This window comes from Melozone crissalis, unplaced genomic scaffold, assembly GCF_028551555.1.
Source record: "Melozone crissalis strain CALT ecotype California unplaced genomic scaffold, PUWL_Pcris_2 ptg000014l_1, whole genome shotgun sequence".
NCBI classification, from domain to species: Eukaryota; Metazoa; Chordata; class Aves; order Passeriformes; family Passerellidae; genus Melozone; species Melozone crissalis.
This window is the reverse complement of record NW_026535792.1, coordinates 9542306-9558894: the sequence shown is the minus strand read 5'-3', so window position 1 is coordinate 9558894 and position 16589 is coordinate 9542306. Positions and strand designations below refer to the sequence as shown.

The window sequence follows — 16589 nt, the reverse complement described above, 5'->3', positions numbered from 1 at the left end:
ACCCCCATTTCTAAGATGCCTTCTTTTCCTTACAGAAGTTATAGCTGTTCAACATCAAACAATTGCACAAAAACTACAGCACCAAGCTTTGCTAACTGAAACTGCTGGAGAGCACACACAGGAGAAAAGAATTTGACTGTGGTTGTTGAGTGAGCTAGAAGTCAAATGAGCTTAAATAAAACTAAAGTTAACACATTCCTTAATTGAAATGATTAATTCTTAGCAGAAATAAATTAAGATCAGTCTGATCTTACTGTAAGCTAGTTGGTGACCCAGCCAGACTTTTGTGCAGATTGGGGTTTTGACTGTGCCTGTTCCGACTGCGAACAGATGAAAACATTGTGTTGCAACCCGGGATTTTGCATTTGTGGAGCTGGCGGAGATGCACAGTTTTGTAATGAGCCCTGAAAGTTCCTTTATTACTGTATGTTTTCTGACATATATGACAAGTTATTGGCAGACTGGAAGGCAAGTTTATAAAGTTTTGATTAGCTTTCTCAATTAGAGAACAGTCTTGGTAGAGTTCATCATTGGGCATTAGGCTGGGTCCTTCACAGCTTTCATCACTATCATCCAAGGGCATGGTGCATATCTCACTTCCTCCATCAGAATCCCAAGAAGAATGAGCACTGCTCTCAGATTTAACGCTGGAAGTAGTGCTTAGATCCAGAACAGCTCCATCATTTAATGGATCGTATCCATAACTCTCAGAACAGGGTTCTGCAATTTTGCTCATTGGAAAAATGTAGCTGCCTGCTCTGTTTACTCCTTTGAAGATTACAGAAGTACGTCCAATGTGTTGTTTTAAAGAGACATCTTGGCAAAACTCCTTAGCCATGTCTTTCAAGAGGTATGTTGCATTGAAATGGTTGTTGAATTCCAGTGTATCTTTAGTCAGAAGTTTATGATGAAGATTTAGGTTTGAACTATGTCTAGAAGAACAAAGAGAAGCTTAGCAAGAAAGTGTTTCACCTCACTTAGCAGTTGTTTCACAATAACTATAAACAAAAACATGGAAAATCATTATTTAGTAGCACGCATAAATTGTATACTTCAGATTTGACCAACTACCATACAGACTGCACATGGACAATTTACACATGTGACTGAGTTCTGAACTTGCTTGCACTGGCATATGTCAGATTCTATGTAATAACTCTACAGCAATCAATGTTTCAGATTCTCACTTGCTTTGGGGGTAGCTGTCTGCTCTGACAGATCCAGTGCTAACATAAAAGAAGTGGACGCAGACTAAAAACCTATAAACTGAACTGAGATCAGAGAATGGACTGAGGTAGGCAAGAAACCAGATTGTTTCCCAATGGACAAAGAAGGAAAAGATTGACACCTGAGCTGGAAAAAAATGTTGATGATCCCATGTACTCTAGCCATGCACAGGATGTAGCTGTACATATCAGTACAGAGACTTTTGTTGACAGGAGTTTCCTTGAAAAAGGAAAATTGAAATAGATGCAACTTGCTGTTTTCAAATGGGCACTTCCTGGTTCAGTTTGAAACCACTAAAACATACAGAGTCACTGTTCCTCACTGAACATTATTAATCTATCAGCTCACTGGGAACTTACAGGCTCTGTCTAGAAGGCTGAAGGTATTATTGTAATACTGGTAAAACATTTGTCATTCTCCTTGCCATCATGGTTTCAACAGAACCATGAATTGTTCAAAAAGGCACAGAAATATTTAGCAGTTGCAGTCATACTACTCTGTGTTAAAGTCTAGAAACTTGTGTAAAGTTGTTCCAAATACTATTGTTTTGTACAAAGCTTGTGAAATGACTTTGAGCTCGCTTGTCTTTTTTTTAACCCATCTTCCAAAAGCACCTATGTGAAAACTTATCTCAACATATTGGTGTGGGAAGGAATCCGTGGCATGTGAATGCAAATCTTACTGCTGGCCTTCTTCCCTGTGGCCCATATCGCAATTCCAGTGGAGAGGAATTCACATCTGGAAAGATGCAGGCAGCAGGGTATGAAGCCCTGCCAGCAGCTGATGAATCTGTGCATCTCAGATGCAGAGGCCAGTCCTCAGAGACCGGCTCATCCTCTCTCTGGATTGCATCAGCTGGCTCCAGCACTCCTAGCAGATTGCAGACAATCTAAACCTCGTGTCACTCTCAACTACTATCCAGGCATGCTTCCTCAGCCAAAAGCTGCTCTAACACCGCTGCACACTTGGAAAACTTGTAACACTTCAATAGGTTGGTTACCTATCACTGACCGCTTCAGATACATTTCTGATGGTCAGCAACAAAGCTTTGGCACTTGCTGCTCAGTTTATGTGCATAACAGGCTGAAATAAAATAATTACAGCAATACAGTACTGAAATGAGCATTAAACTGAACCAAGCTCATGCTTTAGTTTAGAAATTATTATTTAATCTCACAGAAAAGCACTACTGATGTGGATAAACACCAGATTGTGTTAGTTTGGCTACCACTGCATAAGGTTAATTTTGGGCTGACAAAGACTAATCTTGCTTTTCTTATGGGCTTTTTCTCACCAGTCTGTTCCAAATCCTTGAGTAAAGAAAGGACAAGAGCAAGTGAAGACTTCCTAAATTGATCTCATTGCTTTTTCTTCAAAAACACTGTATACATTAAAATATACATGAAAGTACATATTAAACATGTAAGTCCACACATGCATCTACTGGAAAATTGCTGAATTCATACCCTATGGCTTTCCCTTTATGTACTAAAGTATGCTTTCAACTACTGCAGTCTTTATCAGTTATGAAATTTTCATGGCTTTATTTAATATCTTGTAGTCTTGTGGAAAGGAAATGTTTCTTTCAATGCATTTTCATTTCAAGAACGTTCTGATAAGTTATCATACCTGTTATACGAGGATACACAGAAAATATTTGTAGGCTCCATTCCTCAAACACTCATTTTAATTTCAAATTAGGCTCCATTGTGATGGTAAAATAAATACAATTTTGTTTATAATTTTCTTACCTGTCTCGACTTCTACGAGAAGGGAAAGCAGCATTACAGCCCTCAACTGTGCAAATATGCATTTCTTTGAGATGTACATTTTTGAAATGCATTTTTACACTGTAAGGGTTTTTAAAAGTCTTCTTACAGATGTCACAATGAAAGCGGCTTTCGTCCTTCTGAATCCCTAGTGCATGTTGACTGACATGATCCATATCTTTAGAGTCTTCAAAACAAGGAATGGCAGCACCCCTGTTTGACAAAGTGCTGAAAAAGCCCCCAGTCAGCAAGTGGTGTTGCAATTCAGGGCAGTCATTTTTAGGAATCCTGTGCTGTGACTGCTCTTTAATATACATGGGGGGTTCAGTCATTGGTTTTATAACATCACTGTGGTGGTGTTTTGAATCTTCATACATAATTTCATGGGAAACTATTTTTAATGGTTGGTTTTCTTCTGGTTTAACCTCTTTCTCACAATGTTGCAATTCATTCTCAGAGATATCCTCGATGTATTTGTTATTTGGTGCAAAGACAGATTCAAAATACTTTGGGCCCTCTACCCCAGAGAGAGATTTCCATGAATTACCTGAATGGGGGTGCTTTTCCACCCTGTCGGTCACCCGCTTCTCTATCTTATGCTCACAGGTCTCAAGCTCTCCATCGCTTACCCCCTGCAGGCGTGACTCATCTTCAGAGCTGGCAACATCACTACTTTCATTGGGTGTCTCAACGGCTTCTTTCTCTATCTTAATGGGCATACTGGACTTACGAGACTTCTTCTTGGGGAGCATGTCAAATGGCAATTCATTGGAAACAAGCTGCTCTGGTATGGAGGAAGAAACAAGAGGCAGAGAAGGAAGAGTACCTGGAGTATTGGCAAGCTCGGCTGGTGTGACTGGGCTACGGTAAAACGGAAGAACAGGCTGTACTGTCTTCAGGTTTGGAAAGAGGACACCGTTGTGTCCAATACTGGAAAATCCAGCTTGGCCTTTTGAATCTGTACAAGAGCTGGCATAGCTGGAAATAGTTCTGCTATCCGGAGTTAAAATTGTGAATTCTGTCCTTTTACTGTCTCCAGGTCCAGCAATGGTCAAACCATTTCTCAGATCCTTATCCCTGTTATTTCTGTTCATTGGCATATGCAGTCTGGGGTTAGGATTCGCACTATGACGATTTCGACTACGCAAAGAGCTGAACACCATATTGCAGCCCTCAATGGTGCATTTGTGCTTTATCTTCAGATGAACAGCATTGTAATGTATTTTCAAAGTACCTTTATCATAAAATGTTTTTTCGCATGCAGTGCAGAAGACACGCCCTTTCCTTGGCCCAGCATTTTTTTCAACAGATTTCATTTTGTTTTCTGGAGATAGTGCTGCCATTTCAAGCTTGGCTGCTGTATTATGTGAACTGGAATCACTTAAAAGGGCATCATCTTCTGTTTTAGTGATATCTGGGCCATTTATGCTCCTCTCATTTTCAACTTGAAATGGTGCAGAACTAGAAGTTAAGAAACTGCTTTCAGAAAATGGTATCTGAAGATCTTGTTTGGTTTCGTTGCAATGCTCTTGACCTTGCTCAATCAAATGTCTTTCTGGCGGTGAACCTATCAAAGGTGGAGGCACTGGGCTGAAAAACTGAAACGGCAGCATGAAAGCCATGTTATTTACAAGATTCTCAAAAGGATGAATGTTGGTGGGACTCATTTTGTCCAAGGAAGCAGAAAAATTAGGACTGTGTGGGTTGCAGCTCTCAATGAATGCCCTAATATCCAAATTGGCAGTTGGTGGTGGTATTATGATCGACTGCCCTTCTTTCTCTTGAATTGCCATTAACTCTACAATGGACTTAGTTTCTCCAAAGCGAAGGAACTGCTGCAAAGTAGCCAGTTCTTCTTCAGTGGTCATTATGCTCCAGTGATCCAGCACCTTTCCTGAAGCATCCTAAAGCCAAAAAATATTTAAATGAGTTAGACGTTAGTTAAGGCAAACAAAAAACACTTCCCCTCAAATCTCTCATGCTTTTCAGGGACTAAAATTTATTCTCTAGCAAAAAATTAAAAACATTCAATTTAATGAGATTACTGGGAATTCTGTGATAATTTCTTCCAAATTTTATCACATTGGTGATATTACTTCTTCCTGAACTGACAGTAACACTTTTCCAATAAACTATTTTTTCTCACAAAAATTAAGACACGTTATTTGAACAACAGATAGTATCCTGTAAGCACAGACAGGAGAGATGGAGCAATCAGACCAAGATTTAGCTCCTCATTTAAGTCAAGTATTCTTTCATTGCAAGTTTAATAATCTTCCAAGCAACTAAGATCAGAGAACAAATGAACCTATATTGATCTATTGCCAGTTTTCACAGAGCACAGCTGTAATTACACTAGTGTTGGAGTTCTTTCAAACTCTAGCTATGCCTAACTTTTCCCAATAACTACAATAAATATTTTATCACAGAACATGTATTTGATGGCCTACTGAGATTTTTCACAGTGCATGTTAGAGTTTCTAAGATGATGAAGAACGTAACATTATAAATTTTTCATGTGATAGAGGTTCAAGGTAATTGATTCCATATTTTTAATCCTAACACTAAAAAGCAAGATTATCAAGACCATTAAATATTGATTCATGTCATAATGTAAGATCATAATGTTACTTTACATAAAAGGTAACTTCCACAGCAGCAAGGACTAACATCAGTGTAAGCACATAGGGCCAAATACACTCTGGCTGCTGCTCCAGTAAGGTCGATAGCACTACCAGAGATTAATATTGTCCCTGGTGTTTTAAATAATGGCAAGTTTATTTCTTGATGTATTATTCTGCTGTATAAAAGCAAACTCACTGTTTAAATAATACTGGAACAAGTTCTAAAAAGCCTTTACTTTGATACACTACCAGTAACTTTTGATTGTTATTTTTGCTTACCTTTGTTGTTAGATTTGAGCAAGTGGAAAGATTTCAATTAAGTCCAACTAAAAAAGAGACCAATCACCAGAAATCACCTTTCTTTTCTGGCATTAAGCTCGTACATGTCTACTACTGTCTTTCAGATGTGCCATATTGTTAACACATTGTGAACCACTGAGAAGATTAAGATGGAAAATTACTTAACTGTCATATTTCTATTGTAAAAGCACCTCTAAATACCTGTAGCACATATCCACGTATATAATCCTGCAGTGTCCAATCCAGAGCATGGAGAATCTGTATCACCTCTTCCTGCTTCAGAACACTGAAAAGCCGATCAAGCAGAATTTTAAGGCGCACAGGGATGGCTTGGGTTCCGTACAACATGAGGCTACTGATATCAAAGACAACATTGGATTGAACTATTTCTACTTGGCTTGATGGGTAGAGGTTTGGAATCCTTAGTTTGCTCAGGGCTGTAAATAAAAATCACAAAATGTAGATAAACTTGAGTCCCAAGAAAGAGAAAATGAAATGCAACTAATATTGGGGTGGGGGTTGAGAACTGACACAAAAAACATGCAATAGTTATGAGGATCCTAAGTGGTTTTCTATAGATTGTAAAAACAAATATTACCATGTGCTACCCATCCATGCCGGCATTGGTCACATTGTCGCTGATTTATTTTCCCAGGTTTGAAACACTGACAACTACAGTTCACGAGAGTGCACCGGATAGCCTGGAGATCAATGGAAAGCATGATAGGTAATATATGAGCACCATTCAGATTGTGCAGATTATACATCCACAGTACCTCTATAAAATCCACATGAAGACAGAATTAACATACCAACACAGACCTATCAACGTGCAATGTAAGTAATCCAGGCAAAGCCTGAGTTATACAAGTCACCAGCAGAAACACTGCAGTAAAATGAAAGCAGAATATTTAACAATATACATAGCAACACTTCTGTGGATTTATTTAGGCTGAAGCACCTTCATAACAATTATTGTTAAAAATTATGTATTCATCTAAGCTCTGATCCTTATGTATGATCACTTTCTCAGGAAGGTTTGAAAACAAAGCTGTACAGATGAAAGACCTCCTCTCACAGTTTTGCTGGCACTCCATACTGCAATATAGCAAGTTCTAATGAGCAGTGCATCAGCTCTGCACAGATGTCATGCCCTACACACCCAGAATTCAGATGGAATATTTCTATTCTGTCAATGACAAAGGAGTTTACTAATGCTCCTCAGTGACAAAGTTCACCAAAAAGTAGTCCAACTGTTCCAAGTCTAAACAATCACATTTTGAAAGCAAAAGAGAGCACACAGAACACCAGTTGCACTGTTCAATTAGTACATCACTTTACTCTTACCAAGGTCATCTATAATGCAAATCAAATTAGTATTCAGATGTCCCTAATCAATGGGGTGATACAAACTTGCTTCCTGGAATATATTATTTCTTCTGTTTGTGCCCATCTGCTGGAGAAGGCAAACAGACAACTTGGAGGTCCTAGTTAAAGCTCCAGAGGGATTTGCTACAGAGCAAAGCTTTGCAGGATTCTGCACTGCTTGGATCTGGCACTAAGAACAGTTCCTGCATAAACAGAATACTTATTGAGGGAGGGAAAGCAAAGAAATTGATGCGCAGATTATCTTCACTGGAATAATAAAGAAAGAGTTAGATCATACAATTGTAAAATGTTGGCATTTTTCCACTTTTAAATTAATGTTCCCTCTCCTAAGGTTTTATGCAAAATGGGGACTTCCACTCCTCAAAATACCTATAGGAAAATAAGATAAGATTTGAAGAAAAAAAGAAACATGGCATTCCCACACTGGCACTTCAGGAAACATACAAGGAAGCCTGATGGTCCAAAAACTTGCTATGAAAGATGGATGCAGGAAACATTTAAACTGAAAAGTACATGGCAGAATGTTAATTTCACTGAGATTTGAAATGGGCATTTCTTTAGACTTGCAGCCTCTGGCTGACTCGGGGCAGAAGAGGTCACTGCATACAAAACATATAAATAAGCATGTTCATGACATTTGGATGTCTGGTACTTCACAGTAATGGATTTGGAGAGAGATTTCAAAAATCTCAGTGTCTGTCTTATCCAGGAGTTGCCTTACATGCACATCTCCAAATTGCAGTGACTTGATGCTGAGGTTTGCCTCTATTTGAAGAATTGGAACAAGTGGCAACAGAGCTCTTGAAATCTCTGAATCACTTTGCCTTTAATCTTTTAAAGGAGCTGTTGCAAAATCCTGTGTTCTTGAGAAAAGCTCTTGCTCCCCATAAAGTCATAAAATACACATCAATATCCTATGCAGTATTGCTTCATTTTAATGGAGGATATATTTTCACTTAGATCCTAAAATACTTCCATATAACAATAAAAAGCCATAAATTTCTTATGGACAGGTTGGGGGAAGAAAAGGTGTAGTTGACTGTGGATTAATTTCTACCACAAGATATCAAACAATAACGCAGATTGAGTCTTCTGCCTCTCTGCATACATAATATTCTGTGACTTGCCTGGACTGATGTCTTTCCACAGGCAACCCTGCTAGGTTCAGTAAGGTGCAGTGCATTCCATAAATGCATCTTTTACATTCCCTTCAGACAAAATTACAAAAGAGTACTTCCTTTTTCTGCAAGAAGTAACAGAAATCTGCACAATGAAAAAAGCTGTCACGATGATAAGTTAATTGAGCTTTCAAAATTTTTTTCATTCCTTTTCCTTTGGACATGTTCCACAAATCACTGACCTTTAAAATTACTTTTTCTATTTAATTTGTGTACTTGGACAAGAAAGATACACCACACCAAATTTTGCATTTCATAGCTTTCTGTAAGAGTCGTCTTCTACATGGTACACGTATTTATTTTGCTTTCCTGTGTATGTGTAGAAGACTGCACATGCCAAAACAGGAACAAGTATAAAAAGAGGGCATTTTGTTTGACATATATGAAAGCAGCTGTTAAAAAGGGAGTAGAGTTCCCCCTCTATTCTAAATATTGAACTGAAGCTCTCTCAAGTCACATTATTGCTTCTGGAAACTAGAAGGAGTTAGCTTGCATCCTGGTGCATATCAAAGGTGCACCCTCGAATGGGGGATCTGTGCTGACTTAAAAAATTACTTGAAAGAATCCCTGAGAAGAAACAACTGATTTTTCAGGTTTTTAGCATTTCACTTCATTCGTGCTTGTCACAGTCTGTGTCTCCTAAGGCTTTTCTAGCAACATTTATAATCATATATATAGACAGAGAATATATAACAAAGCAAAATTAACTTCTGAAATAATCAGTGAATAACAATTTTAATTGTCACTGTTCAACTTCAAAAGGTATTTGTAAAATATGCACCTTGATTATCTCCCAAATTAACACATATCAGACTTTATTGAAAAGAAATTTAGCAATACTTCATGAAAACAATACCCTTGTCTTTCGCCCGTTAATCCTGTTGTCCTTAATAGCCTCTTCTAAGGTACTGTAATTATATCAAGGCTTTTAATAAGCTTTATTTTCCCAACAAGTGGAATGTACACACAATTTCATTCTGCAGAACAAAGAAATAACTTTCTGTATTGCATAGATGCAAAGCTTGAAAATTATAATTAAAGGATTGGAAATGTAGAAGGAAATTACAGTGGAAATTTTTTAAAGTGCAATCCTTTCATTCAAATAATTATTTATTTAATTCCATTTTCTAGAAACAGAAGGCATATGGTCTGAAAAACTAAATCTTATGCTATCATCAAGGATCTTGGTATTGCTTTGCAGTCACACTCTCCTTCACAAATGGATCTTTCCTAATCCATTATCAGACCTACTTTCTTAATTCATTTGAAAAATAGAGTTGAAAAGACTGATCAAAATGTTCTGTGGTTTTACCAGCATGACCGTGGGAATCTGAATGCTGAACTTTAAATAAAAATGATCCCTCATTACAAGACAGACATTAACCATTAAACTGGTCACTGAAAAGCATCTGACTACTAATCACTGCATCTTAACATGTGCTGCCTGAAAGTCACGCCTGCTCACATCCTTTTTTTGCCAGATATTGATGTGGCTTCAATTATGCTTCAAAAGTTACTGAATGTTTCTTTGCAACCCACTCACAGCCCTCAGAGCTGAGGAAAAGCCCAGGCTAATGGGACATACTCATGCTGATTCTGGGTATATAATCAGGCTTCATTTCACAAAGCAAGTTTGAGGAAGCCTCCTGGGACCTATGCTTACTTGCAACATACAACAGGTTTAAAAAAAAGCAGCAAGACAAGAAGGGCACGATAAGTGTATCCAATCTCATTCAGTGTTAAGAGGGTTCTGGTTTGATAGCACTTTGGCTTGGGAAATAAATTAAGAAGCAAGGAAACATTGAAGACCTTGTCAGGACTGAGTTGGAGATCTGGGCTCATGCTGCAGAGCTGCTCTGGGTCTCTGCATACAGCAAGGGCTGCAAGTGCAAACACCAGTAACACGAAGAGCAAGTCCCACATTACCCTGGTGCTATTTAACCACAGAAATGCACAGGTTAGCACCCTCACTTCTGGGACTTTCTGGCATCTAAGAAAAACCCTTGTCTTTTTGCACTAAGTTTCTCCCCACATTAAAAACTGCTGCTTTTTTTCAAGCTACTGCCATCACATGAAGAGCTTGAGAGCTTCCCTGCTACGAGGATTACTGACAAAATGGTGTCATTGATGCCAGGTTACAGGAATGCATCTTGCAGGCAGGGCTTAGAAATTTCTATCAGTTTAAAATGCAAGTTTGAAGAAGGAATAGGAGTTAAATGAAACAAATACATGAGAGAACCTTTCATTAGATGAGCTATAGCAGATACTGCTTTCATTGCCCTCTCTCGAGGGTTTCTAGCAACAAGCTGCATCTCCTATGGCCATCTCATCATCATCAGTGGTAATCCCACTGAATATATGTAACCCACCATGGTGTGTGCTCTGGTGGGCACTAATCTTATAGCAAAGAAGTGGGAAAAATCCCATATTTGCAGAATAGACCCATAGTGGCTCCACAGTAACAACGTTTGTGCAGAAAGGCATGATTTACAGTGGGGTAAGAAATAAAATTAAACATGGGACATATGTCTGGTTATTTGGAAGTATTTTCTTGCTTGTTCCTTGTAAAATATTTGCAAAGGAAGTAAAGGGATAGATACTTTTACCATCTCTTAAATTGAAAGTACAGCCACGCTACTTCAAAGGCCAAATCCAAATCTGTTTGCACCTTTCACAGAGAACAGTAACTATAAATGAGTGTGAAGTTGCCCTTCTGGTCCATACTTTCTTCTTCCTGGTTTTTATTATAATCTACCAGGTTACTTGTGTTTGCAGAGTTTAAATAAATTCCTCTTTCCTCACTGAGTTACACTTGATTACTATTGTGCTTGAATCCTTTGCACAGTCACTGAAAGCAGAGACAAATCAAAAACCCTGTATCATCAGCATCTCTCTCAGTGCCATCTTTTTTCACAGGATACAATGAGCAAAGCTTTGCTTTGTCCATTGTTTGTCAGGCAACTTTTGCCACTTTCCCTTGGGATATATTCTGCTGATAAATAACACAGTCCGTCAGTTTTGTCATGATTTAAAACAAGTTCTCAATTTACATTTTGTTCACCTTACATTCAGAGTATAACAATCCAGCTTATCCATATCAGGCTAATATCTGGGGTTTTATCCATTCCACATGTATCTGTATCCCCCCTGTCAACTCTATAGTGCATATTTAGTCCTTGTGTCTGTTCTTCCTGAAGACAGACTTCAGTTTTCAACACACTGTTGAGCTCTCTGTAGTTTACTGGAACTAAAATATATGCCAGCATGTTTCACATACGATCAAAAAACGTGCTGGGCTGCTCTCAATGGTGGAAGTACTTGTTGAAGACATAACCCAACAATTACGCATGAAATGCATGTGGATATTAAATCTGTTAGATTAAGCACCTTGTACCTCTAATTGTTCCTTGAAAGTTTCAATGTACTCCCAGTTTAGAAAGGCTCTGAATCCCATCTGCCTGTGGAGACCATTAGCAGGGCCCCTGCAGCATCTTCAAGGAAAGGCTCTGGGCCATTTTCTTCTTCCTGACATGCTCACTTCAAAGAGGGAACAAGATGCCTGGAGGATGGACAGAATATGGAAGCCCTGTGCTGCCTGTAAGGGGAGCTGGGAAGACGCAGTGGGAATGGGGAAAGGGAAGAGCAGAGCACTGCTGCACACTGATGTGCACAGGTCTGGCAGCAAGGCCCAGCTGAGAGTTACTCTGCACAAAGACTTGGCCCATGCTACAGCTTGCACGTGTTCAGCTCAGGATTGTGGTGGCTCCTTCTGTCACGTGTTTAAGGTCCTGGAAAGTTCCTCACCACCACAGCACAGAAACACTGTCTGCCTTTCACAGGCTGAGCCCCCGAAACAAAGGGATTTCCAGTCAAGTACATTTCCACCTAACGCACTACACTTGCTTGCTGCAAGTTCTATTATTTCTACACTAAAGCTTAGAAATATTTCAAATAATTACACAAAATTATTAAAATAAGAAAAATGTCCTTATAAGATTTCTAATTATATGGGACTGAATGCACATATTACTTCCACAGTCTTATGTCAAAAAAACTGTTTCTTACAAAGTAACAGCTGCTGTTAATAGTTATTAAATAAACATAAGTAACAACAAATAACTTTCCTAAAAAGCAAACCAGCTTTGCAGCTTGTTGTACTGAGAAAGCATATCTGATATCTTCTGTATTTCTAGCTTTTAATTAAGTAGAGAAAAGTTGTAAACAGATGTCACAGAGTAAACAGCTGACCAAATAGCTCCAACCTCCTCCATTCAGACACATTAAAAATGCTGGCCTGAGATGATTCATATGACAAACTTCCTATTAGTAAAATAATTTAGGAAAATTGTCTCCTGCTTAAGAGACCGATTAGGAGACAGATGGGAAAGGTGGAGGTGGGCCACAATTTGCTTTTTACGGTGCCACTGAACACAAAGTTACACTCACAGCTCAGTTCCTAATCTGACAATGGCTCCTTGATAATCTGGTTGGTTTTCATTCACACCAACCATTTATTCCTACCAAGCTTAGGAGGTGCAAGAACATTTGAAATGTCCAGACAAAAAGCTTTTGTTTCAGAGGCCAACCATTGATTTAGAAGTTGATCTTACCCTATTCTACTGAAAATTTTGGCTGGTGTAGCTACCACTCAACGCTCACTACCCCGTTCTGTGGGAGAATTATGTTATGATTTTTATTCTAGAAGTATACAAAGGCCACAAGCTGAATACATTTTCCAGATAAGACGATGGAATACAGCCCATTAATTATCTGGATCCTTATGTATATATCCATACTGTTTATTTGGGGTCAGATACCAAAACCTGACCTCCTTTTAAACATCCACAGCCTAAGACGACACATAATCAGGATATTTACAACCCTGAGCCTGCAGCAAATTGCATTACTCCATTACCCTCCCCCTCAGTGGGGCTGAGCAAGACAAATTTTGGCCTAGAATTTGACCAAATCTCTCTCTTGTGGGGGCAACTGAGCACTTGGAGTTGAGAATGTTTAATTGCCCTTTTAATAATTGACTAAAGTGTCCTCAAAAACAGACAAAAATGTGAGGAGAGTGAATTAGCTCAGCAAGATAGAAGTGAAATTAGACAATACCTTCACAGGATGGCACCACTCTGTCAAATCAACCTTTCTTGCAGATTTAAAAGACAGTCCACATGTCACCACTTCATTAAAAATTTTTGATATGTGAGAAGAGTCCTAGGAGTGAGCAGCTGAGACAAGAGACTGAGCTGACACTGCTCACAAGCCAGGGCTGGCTGGGCCCCGTGGCAGCTCTGGTGGCAGAGGAGCTCGGGGCAGTCGCGGGCACTGCGGCGGGCGAGGAAGCACAAGGAGCTGCTCCTGAGAAAGGCAGCCACGCTGCAAGGCCAGGCTTTAATCACAGCATAACTTGTGGGATGAAAATCACTCCTCATGCATGTCACTTACCCTACAGGGCCCCTTAGGGCAACTCTTGTTAATGGCACTGTCAAAATAATTATAAAGAGAGAAGAATTCGTGTGTGTGTGTGTGTGTATGTGAGTGTGAGCACACACACTCGAGTGCTACTCTAAACAAAAAGCACTGGACAGCAGAACTTAATTTTGCCATTCAGCAGCGTGGCTGTAGATAGACTGGTTTATGCTGCAATTAATCTCACTTGTTAACAACAGGTAAGTGCTGACAGACAGCTCGGTCCACCTCAGGGACATAGGCAGAGCCTCTTTTACTGTTTGGTTTGGAAATGAAAACAAGAAATACAAATTGAGGAAGGAAAAACTTCATGTTATCATTATCTTAGAGTTATTTACTTTTGATTCTGAACAGACTGTGATGGTCCAGTTCCCACAGCATACCTGCCCTAGCCTGCACAGGTCAGAAACATTTTGCTGGTATTAAGCAGCGTATCTATCACAAGATATTAAAGCAATGTCTCCTTTTAATAAATTTAAGGGGAAAATCGTTCTTATTAGTGCATTTCAAAAATAAGTAACAGATTGCATATTGATGACTAAAACTGGTCAGACTTTGGGGGAAAGGTGAGTCACGGGACAGAAAGGGTGTGAAATTATATGCAATAAAGCACTAGATGCTACTTGATCTAACAAGTAAGTTGTGCACATACTGCTTATCCATACTGACATGCTAAGCATGCCACACTAAATGCTGAAGCTACAGATCTAGCCACGAACTGCAGTTGAATTAAATATTTAACTCCAAGCCCTATGCAAGAAGTGTTATTAACACAAATGCACAAGTATCAGAGAAATGAGGAATATTAGAATATATCAATTGCAAGGCCTTTAAAATATGTCCTTAACTCTTCATGTATTTTATAAAATAGTGCATGGGTGTAATGTGGATGAGTTAATGTTTTAAAGACGATCCTAAATTTTTCAGCTCCGCGTACCGCTGCTTAAGTCTCAAAGCCATAAAATATACATGCTTAAAATCTCTTCCTTTTTCCTGTTACCGACTGAAGACAGGGATTAAAGAATAAAAGTGAAATAACAGCTCTCTGAAATATTTACAGTTACACAATTCCATTTAATGCAATTTCATAAATTTTAAACCCAAACACTATTTGTACACATACATGATATTATCTATGGTGCTACAGTTATGCAATATTTTACGCAACAGTGTTGTTCCATTGGTAATTTCACAATTTAAAACTCAGTATTCCTTTTTATTGAACACAGGTGAGGAAATTTTCACCTGGCTTTCAGACATCAGTTTCTCTCACAGGAAAAAATACCACTTTTTCCCTGATGATTTTTTCTATTTGAAATTTGAGGGAAAAAAATCCACATTTTTCTTTTTTATATTTTTTCCCCTCTTTGTTCAGATTTTCTATTGGTTTTAAAGTGTGGAATGAAATATTGTTCTTTATACTAAAATGACCAAAGCTGGTTAAAAACTGCCACTTTCCCTCATTCCCTCAATAATATTTTTTTGAGCCTGAACACTGAAATTTCAATCTCTAGGATTTTTTTAAATGACAGTAACAAAACAATAAGAAATAAAACTAAAAAGAAGACAGGCAGTGACATTTGCTGTAAAACTTAAACTGTAGCATCTGTTAGGACAAAACCTGCTGGTTTCCAGCACATAGGAACTGTGAGTTACTGCACCACTGAAGCCAGAAAGGACAGGAGATGACCCAGAGGGCAAAATCAATTTTTCTCCCTTACTTTTGGTGGTTATTTCATGGAATAACGAATTCAAGATCCATACCTAAACTTCAGCTCAAATCTGCATGAAAAATGTTTGCTAAATACCAAATCATCCCAAAATGCTTTCAGAACACGTATCTGGAACAAAAGCTGTAATCTAAAGCAAAACAAGAACACTTCTATTTTTATCAGAGGTGTACTTAGCATCATTGTAATGAAGTCTTTATTAGTGTAAACCAAATAACTCACTGGTTTGCTGGATTGGAAATGGAATGACATGCTCAATATGTAGGAACAGATCTTTTAACAGTATCACAAACAGACACAGAAGCTGAAAGTCTGGACATTTGGTATCAAAAGGCCAAACTTCACCTCAGACTTAGGAGGCAGAAGTTCAAGGAAAAGCCCATGAAGTGACCCAATATTTGTAATAATTTCTCCTATTTCTGTGAAGATTCAGCTCTCCCTAATGTTTGTATATGTTTGCAGATATTATTCTTGGGGTTCTGAATAGGTTGCAGATGGTTCAGTAGTTCAAAGAATAAACAGAATAACTACTTTTACGAAATCAATCAAGCAAAAAATCTATATAATATATTAAGTATAACAAAAATGTATTTTCAATAAGATTAGTTATTTTTTTACATGTTCACTTATTGTTAAAAGTCTGATTAAGCTGCAAACGGCTCAAAATTCTTGCACTTAATTCAATCAGAATTGCACAATTACACCGATTATTAAAAAACCCCACTATCACCACTATACATATAAGGGTAAATAATCTAGTTCAATATCTAATGCGTTCTTCAAAAGTCCATATTTTTCCCTTTTCTGTAAAAGGAGCAATTAGAAAGGTATTCTTCAGTGTATATTGTTCTAATCACTAGAACAAAGCAAACCAACACACACTGTTGTTAGCAGTTA

The 16589-nt window shown here is 38.3% G+C and overlaps 1 protein-coding gene across 1 annotated transcript in view; it reads right to left on the bottom strand.

Moving 5' to 3' along the window:
• Window positions 1-250: 250 nt before the first annotated feature.
• BNC1 (basonuclin 1) overlaps window positions 251-16589 on the bottom strand; it is a 71719-nt gene continuing 55380 nt past the window's right edge. The window contains exons 2-4 of the mRNA XM_054272998.1: window positions 6122-6357; window positions 2979-4900; window positions 251-932 (exon numbers count right to left, since the gene is read on the bottom strand). Coding sequence (XP_054128973.1) covers window positions 251-932; window positions 2979-4900; window positions 6122-6357 — 2840 coding nt within the window. The remainder of the gene's footprint in view (window positions 933-2978; window positions 4901-6121; window positions 6358-16589) is intronic.